The 22,174-nt window shown below is 37.4% G+C and overlaps 1 protein-coding gene across 1 annotated transcript in view; it reads right to left on the minus strand.

Annotated features, from left to right (window-relative positions):
* Positions 1–21,955, minus strand: part of LOC136872788 (zinc finger protein 85) — a 42,020-nt gene extending 20,065 nt beyond the window's left edge. The window contains exons 1-3 of the mRNA XM_067146628.2: positions 21,829–21,955; positions 20,116–20,891; positions 685–865 (exon numbers count right to left, since the gene is read on the minus strand). Of these exons, the coding sequence (XP_067002729.2) occupies positions 685–865; positions 20,116–20,796 (862 nt within the window). The 5' untranslated portion in view covers positions 20,797–20,891; positions 21,829–21,955. The remainder of the gene's footprint in view (positions 1–684; positions 866–20,115; positions 20,892–21,828) is intronic.
* Between the last annotated feature and the right edge of the window lie 219 nt (positions 21,956–22,174).

Raw genomic sequence — 22,174 nt, forward strand, 5'->3', positions numbered from 1 at the left:
GTTCAAATCCTTTTTAACTACCAAGTGGACATTTTAAGGAAAGCAACAACAGTGACACAATCTTTCAACATATCATTTTAAAAAGTGCAATTTTATTCTTTAAAAATAATTCATGTATCTAGCTGAGGATCAAAACTAGTCCTAGAGTTTTTAATACATAATTGAACTTTGAATACTTGTATTGATTAGGTGGAACATCCCCTCCCTTAAATTATAGACTGAATTAAGGAATCATCAATATGGACAACATACAGCTTATATCATATGAAATACATTTTGTGTTTTAAGGTTTGTTCTTCTCTCCTCTTTCTGGTCCTCCCACTCCCCAAAGTGACCTGTCATTATGTTTATCGTACTATGCTCTCCTTTTCAAGATCCTATCTATAGCCTACATGACTATAATGACAATATTAACCAACTTATATTATTGTATAACATACAATTCAAAGTTAAAATGAAAAAATATCAACCGATTTACTACAATTCTCCATACGTTCACTACACTTCATGCAATCAGCTGTTGGGTAGTAAACATAACAGATGATATCAAATCCTAATTTCCAGTCATGCTGTATCCTCCAACAGAGCAGTATAGGCCACTGTATTCCTATCTGTACCTTTAAATCTTACAAATTAGCTGTACTTCTTGCTTTTTCTAGATTATTATTACAAGCTTCTCTTTACCTGTGTGAATACGATAGTGTAGTTCCAGTAGGTTGGGTCTTGAGAAGCACTGGCCACAAGTAGAACATACATGCCGTTTCTCAATGCGTCTAAGCAGATGAACCTCCCGCTCATGCTCCATCAGTTTAATCTTAACAGCAAAATTTTCTCCACAGATTGTGCATTGGTATTTTTCATGCCCCTAGAATATATTAAAATGGTTATATTAATTACTTTAAAAGGTAACTGCACATTGTAATACACAGAGGGAAAATATTTTCTCTAAGGGACTGGAGAGGTGAGCATTATCCCACATTGATTTGTGCACTCTATACAAAAGAAAGCCGGTCCAACACATTCAAGTTCTAAACAGTTAACAGTCAACATGTTAGGATTTTAATTATCTAGTGCAAGGACAAAAGTTTAAGTTTTTTTTTTTACAATTTGCTTTACGCTGCACTAACATAGATAGAATCTTAAGGCAACGACGTGATATGAAAAGGCTAGGAATGTGAAGGAAGCGACTGTGACCTTAATTACGGTACAGCCCCAGCATTTGTCTGGTGTGAAAAGGACACCACGGAAAACCATCTTGACAGTGGGGTTTAAACCCACTATCTGGCGAATGCAAACTGATAACTATGTGACCCAAACTGCGCAGCAACTTGCTTGGTAAAATCACATTATTTGAAAGGTTAATCATATAAATGTTACCTCGTACAACTCATAGGAAAGTGATGTGTACAGGGCAGGTTTCATTTCTATTACAGTATAGTATGATAAAGTAGTACTAATATTAATCTGTCTACGTGTTTATTAACTTTGTTGGTAATCCTTGAGTACCGGTAGTTCTTGTGAATATCTAACTTTAGGCCTAATTGGAATTTGCATTTCTATTTGTGCTCAGTAATAATCTATTGTAATTAGGATACGTCTGAATGTAGTTTAAAAATTATTATAGTGTATTATAGCAACTTATTAGATATTAGAGTGCTTATTCTATTATTTTGAGTAGTCTTGCAAATTTCAAACTTTAATTGTAGTTTCCTTTTCTGTTTGTACTTAGTAATAACCTGTTGTAATTAGAATATGTCTGAATGTAGTTTAAAATGATTGTAGTGTATTATAGTACCTTATTAGAAAATAGTGTGTTTATTCTATTACTGTGAAACACTTGTGTAGCGTAGTATCTGTGGTATCAGTAGTAACTCTCTTACTAGAATTCTGTTGTAGTAATTAGGTTAGACTTAACTGCAGTTAAGAATAGTGTAATTCTTGTGTATTATTCTCTGTTTCCAATAATTAACAGCAATTTTCATCCTGTTAGAGTGTTGTAGGAATAGAAATATCATACAACTAAGTAGTATTGTAGTGTAGTAGTAGCTTATATTAATTACCTTATTGTCATGTGATCTTTGTGAACTATCCTAGACAATATTTCTTTCCTTTCATTTTTATTTTGCAGAGAATAAGTTATAAGATTTTTCCTTTTCTTTCCATTATTCAGTAAAGAATGGCTAGGAAGTGAAAGTGTAGGAACTGTGAGTGTGGCCAGGCATTAAGGAGTATGAGGGACGAGGTGGAGAGTTTGAGGGAGATAATTAGGATTCTCTCAGAGGACAGGAAGGAAAGAAGGCCTCCCTCAAACAATGCACAGGAGAGAGTAGGTGTAAAAGAGGGATGGGAAGGAAAGGGGAGAATTGTAGAAGACGGGTGGTCTAATGTTTTAAGGGGAAAAAGATTGCAGGCTAAGGGCTTCATTCAGGATCCGAATTCAGGACAGGTGTCTGTGCGAAATCAGTATGAGCCACTACAGGTACAGCAACAGAGGGAAGATGAGGAACAGGCAACTGTTGCTGAGATGTGTGGAGGTAGAAGGAAGGGAAAAGGTAGGTAAGGGAAATGTAGAGTAGTGGACAGGAAAAGACAGGTGGAACAGGATCATGGGATGAAGAAAAGGGAGGAGGAAGTAGCTTCTGCAGCTGTCAGGAAAGATAGGACTGACCAGGAGGGGAGGGGATCAAATGAAGTGGGTAGGGTTGAGGCTCTGGTCATGGGGGATTCCATTGTGAGACATGTCAGGAAAGTGTGTGGAGAAAAGGGTACCAGGGCAGAGTGTTATCCAGAAATTCCGTTAAGGCAGATGTTGAGGAAAGTAGAAGAGAAGGAGGAGGGAAAGGAGAAGGTGGTAGTGTTTCATGTTGGTACTAACAACGTAAGACAAGCAGGTATAAGTACCAACATGACTGGGGACATGTGGAATCTGGTAAAAGCAGCACGGGTAAAGTGTAAGGAAGCGGAGATTGTTAGCAGTGAAATACTGTGGAGGAGGGATACTGACTGGAAGGTGATTGAGGATTTAAATGAGGCTATGGAGTGGGTACGTGGGAAACTGGGAGTGAGATTTCTCGAATCTAATGGGTGGGTAAGAGATAGGGATCTGCACTCAGATGGCCTTCACTTAAACTGCAGTGGTACATGTAAGTTAGGAAATTTGTTTAGAAGGGTTATAGGGAGGTACATGCAGGGAAACGAGGTGGTCTAGGGAGCGGTGATAAGGGAACAGGTTACTGGAAATCAAGTAGGGATGATGAAAAAATGTTAGTGCTCAACTGTAGAAGTACTGTAAAGAAAGGAATAGAATTAAGTAATTTAATAGGTATATACTTACCAGATACTGTAATAGGAGATGAATCATGGCTGAGAAATGATATAATCTATGCAGAAATTTCCTCACGGAACTGGAGTGTGTATAATAGAGATAGGATAGGAATGGTAGGAGGGGGAGTAGGCCTATTCATTCTGGTGAAAGAAGAATTTGCAAGCTACAAAAAAGTTAAAGATGACAAATTTGAAATTCTAGGTGTAAGGCTCATCTCTAAAGATAATAGGCAACTTGATGTCTTTGGAATGTACAGACTGGGAAACGGTAGCGCAGACGCTGATTCAGAAGTATTTGATTACTTGAATTATTTGATAAGATGAACTACGTGAGAAACGATAAGGAAAGGAACATGATTGTAGCATGTGATGTCAATTTACCAAATGTCAATTGGGAAGGTAATGCGAACGACAGGAAGCATCACCAACAAAGGGCAAATAAGTTAATAAAGGAAGCACATCTGATTTAGAACGTGATGGAAACCACTAGAGGGAAGAATATTCTGGATGTGGTGCTGGTAAAACCAGCTCTATTAGAGAAACCAAAATAATAGATGGTATTAGTGATCATAAAGCTGTTTTTGTGGTAGTTAAAAATAAATGTGAAAGAAAGGAAGATAGTAAAATTAGGACTATTAGGCAGTACCGTATGGCTGAAAAAACAGGCATGAGGGAGTTTTAGAAAAAGTAACTATGATCAGTGGAAAACGGTAAATAAAAATGTAAACAGACTCTGGGATGGGTTTAAAGCAATTGTTGAGGAATGTGAAAATAGTTTTGTATCTACAAAGGTGGTAAGGAATGGTAAAGATTGACTATATTATAACAGAGAAGTAAAAAGACTAAGAAGGAGGTGCAGGTTGGAAAGAAATAGAGCTAGAAATGGCTGTGGAAGTAAGGAAAAATTAAAGGAACTTACTACAAAATTGAATCTAGCAATGAAGTCAGCTAAGGAACATGATGGCAAGCATAATTGGCGGTCATACAAATTTTAGTGAAAAATAAAAGAGTATGTATAGGTACTTTAAGGCAGAAACAGGTTCCGAGAAGGATATTCCAGGAATTATTAATGAACAAGGGGAGTGTGTATGCGAGGATCTTCAAACGTACCGTATTCAGTCAGCAGTATGTAAAGATTGTTGGTTAAACGATAATGTCCAGATAGAGGAGGTGACTAATACTAAAGAAGTATTAAAATTTACCTATGACAACAATGACATTTACAGTAAGATACAAAAGTTGAAAAGTAGAAAAGCGGCTGGAATTGATAAGGTTTCGGGGGATATATTAAAGACAATGGGTTGGGATATAGAATAATATCTGAAGTACTTACCGGTATTTGATTTTTGTTTGCATGAAGGAGCTATACCAAATGAATGGAGAGTTGCTATAGTAGCCCCTCAGGATAGGGTGACAAACATAAAGCTGAAAATTACAGGCCAGCCAGTTTGACATGCATTGCATGTAAGGTTTGGGAAAGCATTCTTTCTGATTATATCAGACATGTTTGTAAAATTAATAACTGGTTTGATAGAAAGCAGTTTGGGTTTAGGAAAAGTTATTCCACCGAAACTCAACCTGTAGGATTCCAGTAAGATACAGAAGATATCCTGTATTCACAAGGTCAATTGGACTGTATCGCGATTGACCTATACAAGGCATTTGATAGAGTAGATCATAGGAGACTACTGGCAAAAATAAGTGCAACTGGACTTGACAAAAGAGTGACTGAATGGGTGGCTATGTTTTTAGAAAATAGAACTCCCTGTAATAATTAAGAGGGGAATTCCTCAAGACAGTGTTACTGGTCCTTTATGTTTTCTTATATATATCAATGATATGTGCGAAGAAGTGGAATCAGAGATAAGGCCTTTTGTAGATGATGTTATTCTGTACATAGCAATAAATAAGTTACAAGATTATGAGCAACTGCAAAATGACCTTGATAATGTTGTGAGATGGACAGTAGGCAATGGTATGATGATAAACGGGGTTGAAAGTCAGGTTGTGAGTTTCACAAATAGAAAAAGTCCTCTCAGTTTTAATTACTGTGTTGATGGCATGAACGTTCTCTTTGGAGATCATTGGAAGTACCCAGGTCTTAATATAAGGAAATAACTTCACTGGGGTAATCACATAAAAATGATTGTAAATAAAGGGTACCGATCTCTGCACATGGTTATGAGGGTATTTAGGGGTTGTAGTAAGGTAAAGGAGAAGGCATATAAGTCTCTGGTAAGACCCCCAACTAGAGTATGGTTCCAGTGTATGGGACCCTCACCAGGATTACTTGATTCAAGAACTGGAAAAAATCCAAAGAAAAGCAGCTTGATTTGTTCTGGGATTTCCAACAAAAGAGTAGTGTTACAAAAAGGTTGCAAAGTTTGGGCTATGAAGACTTGGGAGAAAGGAGACGAGCTGCTCGACTAAATGGTATGTTACAAGTAATGAAAATCATTGCAAATCCGTATTGAAAGTCATCTTATGGTGTTGTTGTTGTTTGAGTCATCATTCCATAGACTGGTTTGATGCAGCCCTCCATGCTACCCTATCCTGTGCTAACGTTTTCATTTCTACGTAACTATTGCATCCTACATCTGCTCTAATCTAATTGTCATATTCATATCTTGGTCCATCCCTGCCCTTCTTACCACCTACACTTCCTTCCAAAATCAACTGAACAAGTCCTGGGTGTCTTAAGATGTGTTCTATCATTCTATCACTTCTTCTCGTCAAATTTTGCCAAATCGATCTCCTCTCACCAATTCGATTCAGTATCTCTTCATTCTTGATTTGATCTATCCATCTCACCTTCAGCATTCTCCTGTAACACCATATTTCAAAAGCTTCTATTCTCTTTCTTTCTGAGCTAGTTATCATCCATGTTTCACTTCCTTACAAAGCCATGCTCCACACAAAAGTCTTCAAAAACATCTCTTAATTCCTACATCAATGTTTGAAGTGAGCAAATTTCTTTCGTTAAGAAAGCTCTTCCTTGCTTGTACTAGTCTGCATTTTATGTCCTTTTTACTTCTGCCATCCTTAGTTATTTTACTACCCAAGTAACAATATTCACCTACTTCCTTTAAGGCTTCATTTCCTAATCTAATATTTCCTGTATCACCTGCCTTCATTCGACTGCACTCCATTACTTTTGTTTTGGACTTATTTATTTTTCATGTTGTACTCTTAGTTCTGCACACGCTTCAAGGAGCACAAAGTGTTCTTTCCTCTATCTTCCAGGCAAAGAAGGAGACATGGATGAAGTTGATGTCTGAAGTCGATATGTGTAGGAGCAGTCAAGAAGCCTGGAGACTTTTGAAACGCTTGAGCAATGATCCCACACAAGGTAACACACATGCCAATCTGAGTGCAGATCAAATAGCACACCAACTTTTGCTTAATGGAAAACCAAAGCTTTCCATGAAAGTAGGGCAGAATCCTATAGTCAGACAACCAGACGAGAGCAATGAGTTATCTAAGCTTTTCACACTAACTGAACTGGAATTAGCTCTCAGTAAGTGTAAGATTGGGAAGTCAGCAGGATTCGATGACCTTCAAATGGAACAAATTAAGAACTTTGGTCCTACTGCGAAGTGCTGGTTGCTAGAACTCATGAATAACAGCATTCAGTCTTCCATGATACCTAAAATATGGAGGAAAGCTAGGGTCATAGCCATTCTAAAACCAGGCAAAGATAAAAATGACCCTAGGAGCTACAGACCAATCCCCTTATTATGCCATCTTTTTAAGATTCTGGAGAGACTAATCCTCAATAGGTTGACTGATAAAATCAAGCCACTTCTGATTCCACAGCAAGCTGGATTCAGGAGAAGGAAAAGCTGCACATCGCAGGTGTTGAAATTAAGTCAACACATAGAAGATGGTTTCAAAAGCCGGAAAATCACAGGAGCTGCATTTATAGATCTCTCGGCAGCATATGATACTGTTAATCACTGAATTCTCCTTGGAAAGGTATACAGCATGACCAAGGACTTCCATCTGACTTGTGCCATTAGAAACCTACTTCAAAATCGAAGTTTCTTCGTTGAGTTCCAGGGAAAAAGAAGCAGGTGGAGGATACAGAAGAACGGACTACCTCAGAGAAGCGTGTTGGCACCAATGCTTTTCAATATTTAGACAAATGATCCTGCCGGGACGAATAGTTTCATCTATGCTGATGATTGTGTCATCACTTCTCAGGGGGATAATTTTGAGGCGATTGAACAAACATTGTCCACAGCTCTAGACACTCTTGCTGGCTATTACAAGAAGAATCAACTAACACCAAACCCAACTAAGACGCAAACCTGTGTTTTCCATCTAAACAACAGAGAACCTTCCCGAAATCTGAAGGTCACTTTCAAGGCATAGCATTACAACACAATCCTATCCCGAAGTACCTCAGAGTCACTCTGGATCGTGCCTTAACCTACAGAAAATATTGTTTGAACATCAAGCAGAAAGTGGCTGCTAGAAACAATATTGTGCGGAAGCTAACTGGAACATCTTGGGGAGCACAACCAGACACAGTGAGGACATCTGCCCTGTTAATAAACTTAACCATGATAGGTTAATATTGTGTTTGGTCCGTATTGACTGGTCTGAATGTATAATATAACTATTTATAATAGTTTATTTAAATCCGCCTTGACCAATACACTCATTAAATGAAAGAAACATTATTAATTAAACCATACATGTTTAAATGAGAAAAGTACAGAAGATAACCCACTGTTTAGGCTAGCATATAATCATTTAAGGAACAAAAAGAAGAAAAAGTTGAAGATCCTAAATTTGTATAGTGTTCTCATTCAGTTCAACCAAAATTGTATGTATTGATCATTTTTATAATATTTCATAAGTTCTCTTTACTCTTTGATATGATGTATTGGGACACAATACTCCTTCAAATTGTAAAACAAAAGATTGTGTCATATTGTGTTATTCTTTGATATAACCACTGATGAAGGCAATGTTGAGATTTCCCGAAACATGTATGGTTTAATTAATAATGTTTCTTTCATTTAATGAGTGTATTGATCAAGGCGGATTTAAATAAACTATTATAAATAGTAATATTAGACATCTGCTCTTTCGCTCTGCTATTCCACAGCTGAAATACGCATGCCCGGTGTGGTACACATCTAGCCATACCAAAGCAGTTGATGTAGCACTCAACGAAACCTGACGCATTATTACTGGATGTTTGAGACCTACACCTTTGGAAAACGTGTATTGACTTGCGGGGATAGCACCTCCCGATATTCGCCGTGAAGTGGCAGCCAAGAAAGAAAAGAGAAAGGTGTTGACATCGGAAGCCCACCCTTTGTTTGGATATGAGCCACCATGCCAGCGGCTTAAGTCTAGGAAAAGCTTCTTGAGAGTAACCGAAACACTTGCAGGAACAGCGCAGCAAGCAAGAATTCAAGAATGGCGCGTCAGGAGTCAACATACGAGGATCAGTCAATGGATGACCCCAAAAAAGGAACTACCTCCTGGCCATGTCACAGATTGAGTGAATTGGAGAGCACTGAACAGACTGCGCTCTGGTGTTACGCGGTGCAGGGTAAACCAGAAGAAATGGGGTTTTGAAGTGGAGAGTACCTTGTGTGTATGTGGAGAAGAGCAGACCTCAGCCCATTTGCTGCAATGCAGTTCATGCCCATTCAGCTGCACAACAAAAGACCTGGTTAAAGTGAAGCCAAATGCACTTGATGGTGCAAGGTTTTGGGCTCACATAGTTTAATGTGGCTCTTCGCCATTGGAGTATTTATATTATGTTTTTTCCTTATCTTTAATTTTAAACTTATGTATGCTTCTGACACTATATAAATACCATTCAGCAGCTTCTCCAGATCTTCTGCAGTCTCTGATAAAATAAAAATATCATTGCCAAATCTCAAGGTTTTGACTTTATCTCCTAGGATTGTGACTCCCTTTTTAAATTCCTCTTTGATTTCCTTTACTGCCTGTTCTATGTAAACACTGAAAAGGAGGGGAGATAAATTGCAGCCTTGCCTTACTCCTTTCTGGATTGCTGCTTCTTTTTCAAAGCCCTCGATTCTTATCACTGCAGACTGATTTTTATACAGATAATTCTTCGTTCTTGGTATTTGATACCAATCACCTTCAGAATCTTAAATAGCTTGGTCCAATCAACATTATCGAATGCCTTTTCTATATCTACGAATGCTATGTACGTGGGCTTGTCCTTCTAAGATCAGACGTAAAGGATTGCTTCATGTGTTCCCAACTCAGCTTCAAATTGTTTTTCCATTCTTCTGTAAATAATAAGTGTTAAAATTTTGCAGACATGAGTTTTCACACCTGTCAGCACCGGCTTTCTTGGGAATAGATATAACAAAATTCTGCTGAAAATCAGATGGGACTTATCCTGTCTCATACATCTTACACACTTAATGGAATAACCTTGCCATGCTGGTTTCCCCTAAGGCAGTCAGTAATTCAGGGGGAATGTCATCAGTTCCAGGTGCTTTGTTCCTATTTAGATCGCTCACAGCTCTGTCACGCTCTGACCTCAAAATTGGGTCTCCCATTTCATCAGCATCAACAGCCGCTTCTTGTTCCAGAACCAAATTACCTACATCTTTACCTTGATACAACTGTTGGATATGCTCCTGCCATCTTTCTGCTTTGTTTTCTTTCCTTAGAAGTGGCTTTCCATCTGAACTCTTAACATTCATACACCTAGATTTCTTTTCTCCAAAGGTTTCCTTGATTTTCCTCTATACAGCATCTACCTTTCCTAGGACCATACAACCTTCGATATCCTTGCACTACTCCTTCAGCCAGTCTTCCTTAGCTACCTTGCACTTTCTATTCATGTCATTCTTTAATCGCCTGTATTTTTTCCTGCCCTCTTCATTTCTGGCATTCTTGTATTTTCGTTGTTCATCAATCAGGTCTAGTATCTCCTGAGTTATCCACTGATTCTTAGTTGATCTTTCCTTCCTTCCTAACATTTCTTCAGCAGCCCTACTGACTTCATTTTTCATGACCATCCACTCTTCCTCTATAGTGTTTCCATCAGCCTTTTCATTTAGTACTTGTGCAACATGTTCCTTGAAACAATCCCACACACTCTTTTCTTTCAACTTGTCCAGATCCCATCCTTTTGCATTCTTTCCTTTCTTCAATTTCTTCAACTTCAGATGGCATTTCATAACCAACAATTTGTGGTCCGAGTCCACATCTGCTCCTGGGAAAGTTTTGCAATCCAGCACCTGGTTTCTGAATCTCTGCCTAATCCTAATGAAGTCTATTTGATACCTTCCAGTGTATCCAGGTCTCGTCCACGTATACAGCCGTCGTTTGTGGTGTTTGAACCAAGTATTGGCAAGGACTAAATTATGATCAGTGCAGAATTCAACCAGCCGACTTCCTCTCTTTCGTTCCTTTGTCTCAATCCAAATTCTCCTACTGTATTTCCTTCTCTTCCTTGGCCTACCACTGAATTCTAGTATCCCATCACAATTAGATTCTCGTCACCTTTTGCATATTGTATTAAGTCTTCTATTTCTTTATATATTCTTTCTATATCCTCATCATCCGCTAAACTAGTAGTCACATAGAACTGAACTATTGTGGTGGGCATTGGTTTGGTGTCTATCTTGACAACAATAATTCTTTCACAATGCCGGTCATAGTAGCTTACCTGCTGCCCTATTTTCTGATTCATTATTAAACCAACTCCTGCATTTCCCCCATTTGATTTTGTGTTGATAATTCAGTAGTTGCCTGGCCAAAAATCCTGTTCTTCCTGCCAATGTACTTCACTGATACCAACTACATCTAACTTTAGTCTATCCATCTCCCTTTTCAGATTCTGTAACCTACCACAACGATTCAAACTTCTAACATTTCATGCTCTGACTCGCAGAATGTCTGTATCCATCTTCCTGATGATCACCCCCTCTCGAGTAGTTCCCACCTGGAGATCCGAATGGGGGACTAGTTTACATCCGGAATATTTTACCCGGGAGGAAGCCATCATCAGTACATCATTCATACAGAGAGAGCTGCATGTCCTTGGGAGTTAGTTGCGGCTGTAGTTTCCCGTTGCTTTCAGCAGTGTAGCAGTATCAACACAGCTAAGCCATGTTGAGTAATATAATCTTATGATAAATGTAAGAAATTTATTTCCCTTCCACTTATTCAATACAACACAGTATGTTAAGAGTTAAATCCTCATTTAATAAGAATTGCTACATGTTTCGCCCTTTCTTATGGGGCATCATCAGCCGTATAATTACCTCAAACCATATCAGGTACCTGGTTAAAATTGATCTAAAATCTACTACAAAATTGAATACATTACAAATTATATCAAGTACACATGCCAAGGTCCAATATTATGAAAAATGGCAGTGTTTGAATGCATTTCCTTATTAGTTTGTGTATTATCATTGGTATTGTTCTATATTCACTTTCATCACTTTGTAACAATATTTTTAAACTTTCATCATATTCACCACTGACCATGGCTCAAGGCCATCGATATTGTTAATTTTCACTTGTACCTAAACCAAGTTACTCATATAATGACGGCTTTTTTAAGTGAAGTTTCTTCTTCTTCTTCTTCTTGCTTCCAAATTTGGCCAACTGTGGACCGCGTGAAATTTCATGCTTTCTGGCCAGTCTTCTTCTTCTCTCTTCCCAGAACTTCTTGATTCGTTCACTCCTTATTTTTCTCTGCTCCTCAGATATTACAAATTTGGGCCTATTCTTCCGCTGCTCTTCATGGAATTTGTAGTCATCCACTCAAGTTCTGAACTTCTTTCTGTTGAGGATCAAGTTTGGTGTTATTTTAATTTCTTCTGCATCCTTCTTAACCTCCTCCACCCATTTTGTTGTCCTCCTCAATCCAATTGTATATATAAATATTCTTTTAGTTAGGCAATTGACATCCATTCTGACGAGATGTCCGTAAAATTTCAGTCTTCGTTTTCACATTGCGTCTGTGATCTTTTTGGAATACTTGTAGAGATCCTCTTTTCTCCTTTTCCTCCATGTCCCATCCGTTGTTTTCTGAGGACCAAGAATTTTCCTTTCCTTCTCGATTTTTTCAGTTCCCCTTTTTTATTTAAGATAAGGCATTCTGAACTGTACAGCCCCCCTGGTTTTACAACAGCGTTGTACTGTTTAATTTTGGCTTTGTAGGATATTGCTCATTTATTGTACCTGTTCTGTGTCAGTCTGTAGGCCAGTTCCAATTTCCTAAATTTCCTAGCTCTTTCCTTGTTTGCCTCCTTGTCTAGTCCATTGGGTTGGGTCAGTTCTTCCAAATACTTTAACTTTTCTACTCTTGTAATTTTTCCGCACTTTACTTCCATGCTTTTCTCTCCCTGACGTTGGTACTCCATGCACTTTGTCTTTTCGTAGGAGACTTTGAGACCTGTTTTCTTCGCAATGTCATGAAGAAACTCGAGCATCCTTTGGGTATCCTTTCTATTTTGAGCTAAGAGCGTAAGATCAGCAGGAATAGCCAACATTTAATTTCTAAGTTTTGTCCCTTACGCCCAAGATGAATTCCCTGTATTCTATCTACTTTCAGAGAGAAGTTTTTTAATGTATTCAGGTTTGTAGTAGATTTTAGATCAATTTTAACCAGGTACCTGATATGTTTTGAGGTAATTATACGGCTGATGATGCCCCATAGGAAAGGGCAAAATATGTACCAATTCTTATTTTAATGAGGATTTATAACTTTAACATATTGAGTTGCAATGAATAGGTGGAAGAGAAATAAATTGCTTACATTTATCATTAGTGGTATGTTCTGAGCTGTCAGTGGAGAGATGGCGTGGTATGATATCAGTAGACGAATAAGTTTGAGTAGTGTCTTTAAAAGTAGGAAGTATCACAATATGAAGATAAAGTTGGAATTCAAAGGACAAACTGGAGCAAATATTCGTTTATAGGAAGGGGAGTTAGGGATTGGAATAACTTACCAAGGGAGATGTTCAATAAATTTCCATTTCTTTGCAATCATTTAAGAAAAGGCTAGGAAAACAACAGAAAGGGAATCTGCCACCTGAGCGACTGCCCTAAATGCAGATCAGTAGTGATTGATTGATCCTCTAGTAACGGTAAGTACAAAAAAAAAAAAAAAAAAATTAAAAAAAAAATTAAAGAGGTCTGACACTTCAAAGAATGAACGTCTCAGTAAAAGAAAGGGATGGATCACGAAGGGCGTGAAAATGAAAGACTCCCTAGGCCTCACAAACCTAATACCGCTGAGTTTGGCAGAAATTTTTCCATTAGGGAATTCAGATTGGGCAGAAGAAAGTAAGGAGTCTGGCACATGTAAGTGGAAGCAACACCAGGACTCAGCTAGAATAACTGTAGTCACCAACCCATGCTCTGTAGTTGAGAGTCCTTGGTCCCCCTTTCAATCACCTCTTACAACAGGTAGGGGATACTGTGGATATGCATTCCACTGCCCCCACCCATGGAGGAAAACAAATAGTGGCAAAATTAACAATCCTAAGCAAATAAGTCTAGCACCATAAAACCCTTATGCCTCACATTGTTCATCATAAGCTTTGTAAGAAAATTAGCGGTGATAAACCCTCAGTTGGTATGAAATAAGTAGGTCTAGCAGCAAACAGCGTTAAGCAGCAAAAGGTGCAAAAGCTTGCAACTGTCATGGAACGTTGGTACAAAATTATAAACACACTTATTTACATAACGAGAAATTGTACTAATTAATACATATGGATATTCCGGCATACAATGAAAATAACATATAATAGAAATTTTTAACCCAAAAGAGAAAGTGAATTTTGTTTTTGCTAGCAGTTTTAACATATCACTACCACATGGAAGGTTTTTGGTGACATGTGGTTGGGAAAGGGGCCAAGAATTAATTAAGGTACAGCCCCAGTATCGCTCAGTATGACATGAGAAACCATGGAAAACCATCTTCAGGGATGCTGATGTGCTGATGGTGGGATTCTGATGTAGGAATGGAAAAAATGACTCTCTTAAGTGTTGTTATCAATAATATTAGCCTACATTATTTTGTTATTTAGGTAACTAAATGCTTTTATATTCTACGTTAATTTCCTTTTTGCTTATTTTATTAACTTCCCAGTGAAAATGACCATTATAATTTATGTATGTACTTTACTGACCAAATGAAAAGTTGTTTCAGAATGACTCTACTGTTCCAGTAGCAAGACATTTACTTCTGAGCCGATGACCTAGATTCTTTTAAAGATTCACTCTCAGTTAAAAAGGTAAAGAGTTCTTTAAATGCATAATTCTGGTGATACTGACAGTTTGATGGGATTTAATGGCCGAGTTATGAGTATTCTTACAACAATATGCATTTTCACAGAGTCCCTACTCAACATTGTGTCATGGAACCCTGGTCGGTTATGGCTATATTAGACTATATTAAAAAAGAATTAAAAAAAGAAACTGGACAGCCCTATGGGGTAGAAGTACTGTGTATGCCCCTAACCCAGAAGCCTTGGGTTCGATTCTTAGCTTGTCCAGGGATTTTATTTTTAGCTGAGAGCTGGAAATGGATGCCTTGTGAGTTCAGCTGATGCACAGGGGTCTCTTCCCGCATCGCGCTCACTTGTTTCTCTCCCTGTCCGCCTTCTGCGTGACGTCATGTGGTATGAAACAGTGGTCGCCCGTCCTGCTGACACGTATTATGACTACAGTCTAAAATGGTCATAACTTCTGAACCATTCATGCAAATAATGTCCTGACAAGGTTATTGTAATCCTTATAAAATACTGGAGGAGGTCAAACAATTTATTTTGATGAGGAACTCTAGGATAATATCGAAATATTTATTTAATTTTAAGGAGTTACATTTTTTACCGCGGACTGTAGCATAAAATCGCTTCTAGAGGGCAGCCGGTTGGAAATAGGTATGTGCCATCGCGGACTTTTTTGTAGAGGATTCTATGCTCTACATTTCGTATGCTTACACTTGGGGTCTATCGTTGATAGTTCACGCAGCGTAAGCCAAGAAAGCAAGTGACCGACCGACCGCCCGCCCAACATTTTTATCTCTTTCTACGTATTTGCTGTATATCGGATCACGGATACATAATACTTTTACAGTGGGTGAACAGTGTTCATGTTGTCAGTATCTGAAGTAGAACCACTGTACTGATTAAAATGCAGTCAACATATTATGGAAACGTGTGTGGCGCTATAAATTGTCGGCACGTAAAAGAACTCCCGTGGGACAAAATTACGGCACCTCGAGTCTCAGAAAATCGTAAATGTTAGTGAGACGTAACACAAATAACATTATTATTATTTCGCATATTATAAAGACAATAACGACAACAACCATCATAGCCAGTTAGTTTGCTACTGTGATGGCATAACAATACTTCCTCGTCAGCAATGCTTGGTTATTGAAACACTTTGTAATAAACTCTTGAATATCTCCATTATTACAGCTCGTACGGTAAAAAGGTGTCAGATATAAATGACTGAATGAAAATCATATTTTCTATAATTATTGTTATGTGCTAATAGCCGGGCTGAGTAACAACTCAAATGGTAGATCGCTGGCCTTCTTAGCCCAACTTGGCAGGTTCGATCCTGTCTCAGTCCGGTGGTGAAGGTGCTCAAAAACATAGTTAGTGGGACGTAAAATCCAATAACATTAACATTATTATGTGCTAATAACTTATATTTCAGAATATATTTCGAAGCTCGTGAAATAATACAGTATCCGTGATCCGATATACAGTAAATACGAAGAAAGAGACAAAAATGTCGTGCGAGAAGAGACCTGTTACTGGATCTCGGTTATTTCAAAAGGGGGCCTCACACATCCCAGTCATGAGTGGTTAAAAAATATAGCCCAGTTCGAAATTTCATTTGGTGTGTTTCACGGTAAGACTGTATCCAGATGCAAAAAAGTGAAAACTCTTACTTCTATTATTAAGTCAAAATTTCCAGTATTCTATGACAAAATAATTTGTCTCTACGTAAGGACCAGGACATTTATTAGGATATGGCATTTTAATGCAAAGAGAAAATATGCCAATAAGAAGGCTAAGCTTTGGGCTGGTTCGTCAAGTAATCAAGTCTCCTGACACGTACGTTTTAATAATTTAATATAATTCCATAATGATGTTGATATGATGCATATTTTCCTATGCCATTTAATCTAAATATTTACTTCATCAGGAAATAAATTAATTATTTTGAGTTGCATGGCAATATTTTATTTCTTATCATATTATATGTCATGTATTTGATAGTTGATGTTCTACCTGCTCAGCATGTGACAAAATTTAACGCATTTTCACGTTTTAAAGTTATTGGAAGTGCCGTTACTTATCGAATCGGACTAAACTAGACTATTATTTGATGAAAGATTGAGAAGATGTTTCACAGGCATGAGAATTCACAGGCTTGCTGTACTGCGACTGTGTTCCTTACTCGCTATCGTTCATACCGCGTGACGTCAGAGCGCTCCAGCCAATGGAAGCTTCAACCGCCGTCAATGATTAGCCAACGACATGAGGGTGTGAAAAACAAGCACTCAAATGAATGTAATAAAAACATCATCTTCAAGGCCGCTGATGAAATCATGAGCAAAATGTGAAACTGAAGCATCAGTTGAATTAATGCAGAAGGGGCCTTTAGCACCAGCAGGCAATAAAATTGACTGAGACCATGACAGGAAGTGCAAGTAGATATTGGAAAATGTTCTATGTTTGTTGAAAGCTGTTATTTGCTATCTACTGTTGCGTTGGTAGCTGCCCTTCTGTTGGCTCTGAGTTTCATGTTATGTTTTAATGAATTGTTTTAATTAGAAATTTTGTAACAGAATAAGTTTTAGTCTCTGACAAAATATTTTTATGGTTTAATCATTGACAGTGTTTCCATCAACATGTTTGTATAATGTATCATTTCTCACATTATTATACACTGAATTTTAGTAACTGGCTAAACTCTTAGCTTCGATATTAATATAAGGTATACTCTTGAAGATTGTTTTCAGGCTGAAGATGCCCTGAATTGAGGGGGAAACATGTCCCATTTAACTAATAGTATGTTTATGTAACCACTATAAGTGGAAATGAATGTACTGAATAGGTGGATTAAAGATCGACTTTATTGTTTTTGAACTATAAATTTTCAATACGGACCAAAAATGAGATTTATAACATGTAAGGTATACAATGGCCAAATATGCCGGTCCATTGGTACTCATATCAAGGAACATGAACGAAACATTCGTCTCAACCAGCCAGAGAAATCAGTAACAACTGAGCACGCTCTATCGTTGGGTCACGATGTCGTGTTCCAAGATCCTCGAGCTCTTACCCACACTAGACACTACAGGTCCAGGATTATAGGGGAAGCTGTGGAAATACGTAGAAATCCTAACAATTTCAACAGGGACAATCAATTAAGAAATACGTGGTTGCCAGCCATTAAGGATTTACGTAGGTAGTTCCCCTTCCCTCTCCCTTCACTATTGTTATTTCATTTCAGTGATTTTCAAATTTGTATGTTCCTCATCGCCAGATGTTTCATCCCAGTCTTGTATCTATGTCATACTTTCATATGTGTGTACTGCTCTTATTACGTGACTCACTCTCAAGCCCAGAAGCCTATATTATACCTTTAAGTATGGGCCGTGAAAGCATCAACGACAACGCTGATCATCTTCCTGTCCAATATCAGATGAATATTTGGCTGGACAGCAGTTGTCTGGTCAGGTTAAAGCCGTTGTACCGTATATGCCTTATGGAGAAAAATGATAACATGATGAATGCCATAAAATCTTGGCAGTAAAACTTAACAAAATGCAATCCAGCATAAATATTATTTTGAAAGGCGAATCATAAGAATCTTACCCCGTTTGACTTGTGGGAGAGTTATGTGTCCATTGCCAAGGCCAGGGATCCACCAACCCACCCAAGAAGTATATCTTTCTTTTATAACCAAATATCGTTAATCTTGCAACATATTCAAACCAATCATATCAATTGTGAAATTTATTACCAGAATTTAACACAAATGTTGTTACCAACAGCAGCACAATAAACAATCCTACGCAAACAATGTCTACGTCTTATGCAGAGTGAAACTGTAAACAAAACAATGATGATAAATTACTATCCAGGCCTACACACACACTTAAATGAAATCTAACCCCTTACGTAAATGCTGTAAGAAAACCAATGAAGAAAAAAGAATAGGCCTAACTTATACACACAGACACACACAACTAAATCTAGTCTAATCCCTCATACCCTGCTTCGCTCAGCATATAAATTAAGCAGTAAAGAAACCAATCCTCAAACGACAGTAGTTCCTACATCCCCAGCAACAAACAAGCATCACACAATGGTACGTGCAGGAACCTGCAGCTGGAGTGTGTTCTGTTAATATTACCAAACTTGGCTAACAATTGCAAGTATGTAAGTCTATTGATGTGATAACAAACAAGCAATTTGGGGGCATAACTTAGATGTTCTTGCTGTTCCAACCAGGTTGTATCACCATAATGAGTAGTACCGGTACAATCAGTGGTCATTGAACCAAAACCAAGCACATTATGAAGATGGATATGAATTCCAAGAGCTAGAAGTTTTCTGAGTGGATATCCATATATATGCCAGGATTGATTAACATTTTATACAACCAGCAAATTGGCCATGCAGTTAGGTTTAAAGATGTAAACATTAAAGTAAGTACTAGTATTGTAAAGGTGGAACTTTAAATGTTAATATAGGCTATTTATACTGTTCAAAGTTGGCAATATGGGCTAAATATGTCATATATTACTTGTAATAATAACACACGGTTAGGTCATGTAAATACAAAGTATGTTACAAGTGTTATTTTTTTTTAAATATCCACCTATTCAATACAAAGAGATCTTTTTTAAGAATTAAATATTATTACAAAATGTTAAGGAATATGTTTTGCCCATATCAAGGGCATCATCAGCCTCAAACTCAAATCTGTATGGTGAAAAATCAGGATCCTGATTGTTCCTACAAGTCGTAAAAAGAGGATATCAATATAGGTGTTAGTCTAAACATAAAAAATTATTAGAATGTCCTTCGTTAAAATCGTAGTAACAAGCTGCATGTCACAAGTTCACAAGATTATACCGGTACTTTCCGGAGCGTTGAGTCTATGTGCCCAAAAACCTGTTGAGGGTAGAGCGATAAAATAAAATAAAAAAATAACACTTGTAACATACTTTGTATGTACGTACATTTCAATACGGACCTAACATGAGAATTATAACGTGTAGGGTCGTGTAGCCGTGAGTTTGCATTTGGGAGATGGTGGGTTCAAATTCCACCATTGGCAGCCTTGAAGATGGTTTTCAATAGTTTCCCATTTTCACACCAGGCAAACGCTGGAGACCATAATTAAGGCCACAGCCACTACCTTCCCAATCCTAGTCCTTTCCCATCTTTGCACTGCCAAAATTCTTTGATGTGTTAGTGTGATGTTAGACTACTAGCAAGAAAAATAAATAAAATAGCGTTTTACATGTAGGCCTACTGGTATGACATACTGACCTATGGATTTTCCAGTTTCCAAACTTAACTGGTGGGCATCCAAACCACTCACCAATACTTGAGCATTTTGTATCATAAATGTAATAACTCAATGTACCACTGAGAAATTTACATTCATATCATAATCATTTCTACAGCTGAAAACTTACAATCCAGATGGAACTTACGAAGATATAAATTACTGCTTTATTTTATTTCCCTCATCCAAATTGGATATTAGTCTACTTACTTTCATATGAATAAGGTACTGTTGCCGTCTACTAAAATGTTCCTTACACAGTTCACAGCGCCACCGTTTCTCACGATCGTGCTTTTCCTTGTGAGAAGTATATTCTTCCTCTGTTTTAAGAAACATTCCACAAGACAAACAAACAAACTGACCATTTGCATGCTGGTTGTAATGGCTATAGAGTGTCACCCGCTTTACAAAACATTTGTTACAAAACTTGCATTGATGAACTGCTTCTCTGAACTTCACAAGATGCTTCTCTGCCATATGAAGAGCAAGTTCTTTTCGACTAGTAAGTGGTGCATTGCAGTAACTGCAATTATTCCTCTTATGACTTTCCATATGTTTAACATACTGCCTATGAATACGGAACGTTTTACCACATTGAGCACACTGTTCCAATTTTTTATTCTTATTGCATTGTAAACACTTGTCAGGACTTTTTAAACACTCAGTACATGCTTCTAAGCGTTTCACTTCTGATGATACCGGTACTCTGCACATATTGGAGGATTTGTGGTAATCAAATAAATAATTGTTACTGAATTTTACATGACATGCAAGGCAAGACAATGGTGAAATGCCATGTGATTTCAGGTGGTCAAAAAAATCTCCTTCACTTTCACACAGGAACTTGCAGGCACTACATTTGAAAGTTATAGTCCTAATATCTTCAGCCATATCCCTCTACTAAATCAAAGTAGAAGTGTCACAACATCCTCATCTAGTGCATGTGTCAGTCACAGCATTCTCAGAAGATAACAGCTAGTCTTTTCCTGAAATCAGAATGGAAATGTCTATACAGGATTGATAAAACAATTGTCTAGGCAGTAAGAAAAGGAGATACTGGTTACTGATCAATAAACTGATATCAAAGTATCAACATACCGAAACGTAGTGAATAACTCAAGCAATAAGAAGAACTACCTACACATAATTCACAGAAGAATTACCCCAAAAACTTACTGCATGCAGAAAGCAAGAAATTACATTAACAACCAAATACGGTAATACCTGTTTATTAATACAGTTTTCATACGTTCACTGTCTTCCGTTCAAAATATAGTTTCCCCTGTCCTATAACATGAGCTCTCTTGTCCTTTAAAATAAATAACAATTCATGGTGAATGTCCTGGATACTCACTCAATCCAAATGAATGATCAATAATCCAATACATATAAATATATGTTTCATAAAAACATGGGCGTGAAAGGTAGAAATTCAATAAGACTTACATTACTTTTATAGCATGATAAGGATGTAATATGTTGGAAATCTTAAGTGGAATACCTTGTAAAGGAGAGATGTGTTCAATGCGACCATTAAGAACCCAACCATCGTCCCCCATAAGTAATTTCTAAAAAGGGGAAGGCATGCAGTAAGAAAATAAAAGTTTAACTTTCATGACTAAGACAGCAACAAAACATCCTAACCACAAGATTACATCGGGAAATAGGTTAGGATCCAAGACCTGATCAATATTTTAAGTTCATGGGGTGTAAAAAGGTGAAAAGAGAATGAACTACGTTCATAAAATGAAATCACAAATATTCTATACGGTACCTCTACAAGTCAACAGGTTGTCTTAACAAACATAAACAATAATATAAGAGGATCGAGAGGAGAGCGAAGTCATTCCTAACCTGATTAGTGCATCTTCGCAAACCAACACATATTAATACATTCAAATAAGAGAATACTTCAAATCTTACTGCATTGTGACTCTTCAGTTTTGACAGGGCAAAAAATGATGGTATTGTGCATAATTAACAGTGATAATTATAGTACTACTGCATCATAAGCATAAGTGTATATTGTAAACTCCCTGCATATAGAAATTTGACACAGATAGTCAGTACCGGTCAAATAGTTTATTCCATGTGCCATTACCACCACACATGTAATATAAAATTCTCTACTTACTAGTGACCGAGATAAATAATGTAAGATAAAATCTTCAGGAAATATGAATGGAATTTTAGCAGGTTACAATAAAGAAAAAGTGTGTAACAAAAATATATTGAGTCAAGGCTAACATTTAGCCCTAAATCATGGTAC

This window comes from Anabrus simplex, chromosome 4 (genome assembly GCF_040414725.1).
Source record: "Anabrus simplex isolate iqAnaSimp1 chromosome 4, ASM4041472v1, whole genome shotgun sequence".
Taxonomy (NCBI): Eukaryota; Metazoa; Arthropoda; class Insecta; order Orthoptera; family Tettigoniidae; genus Anabrus; species Anabrus simplex.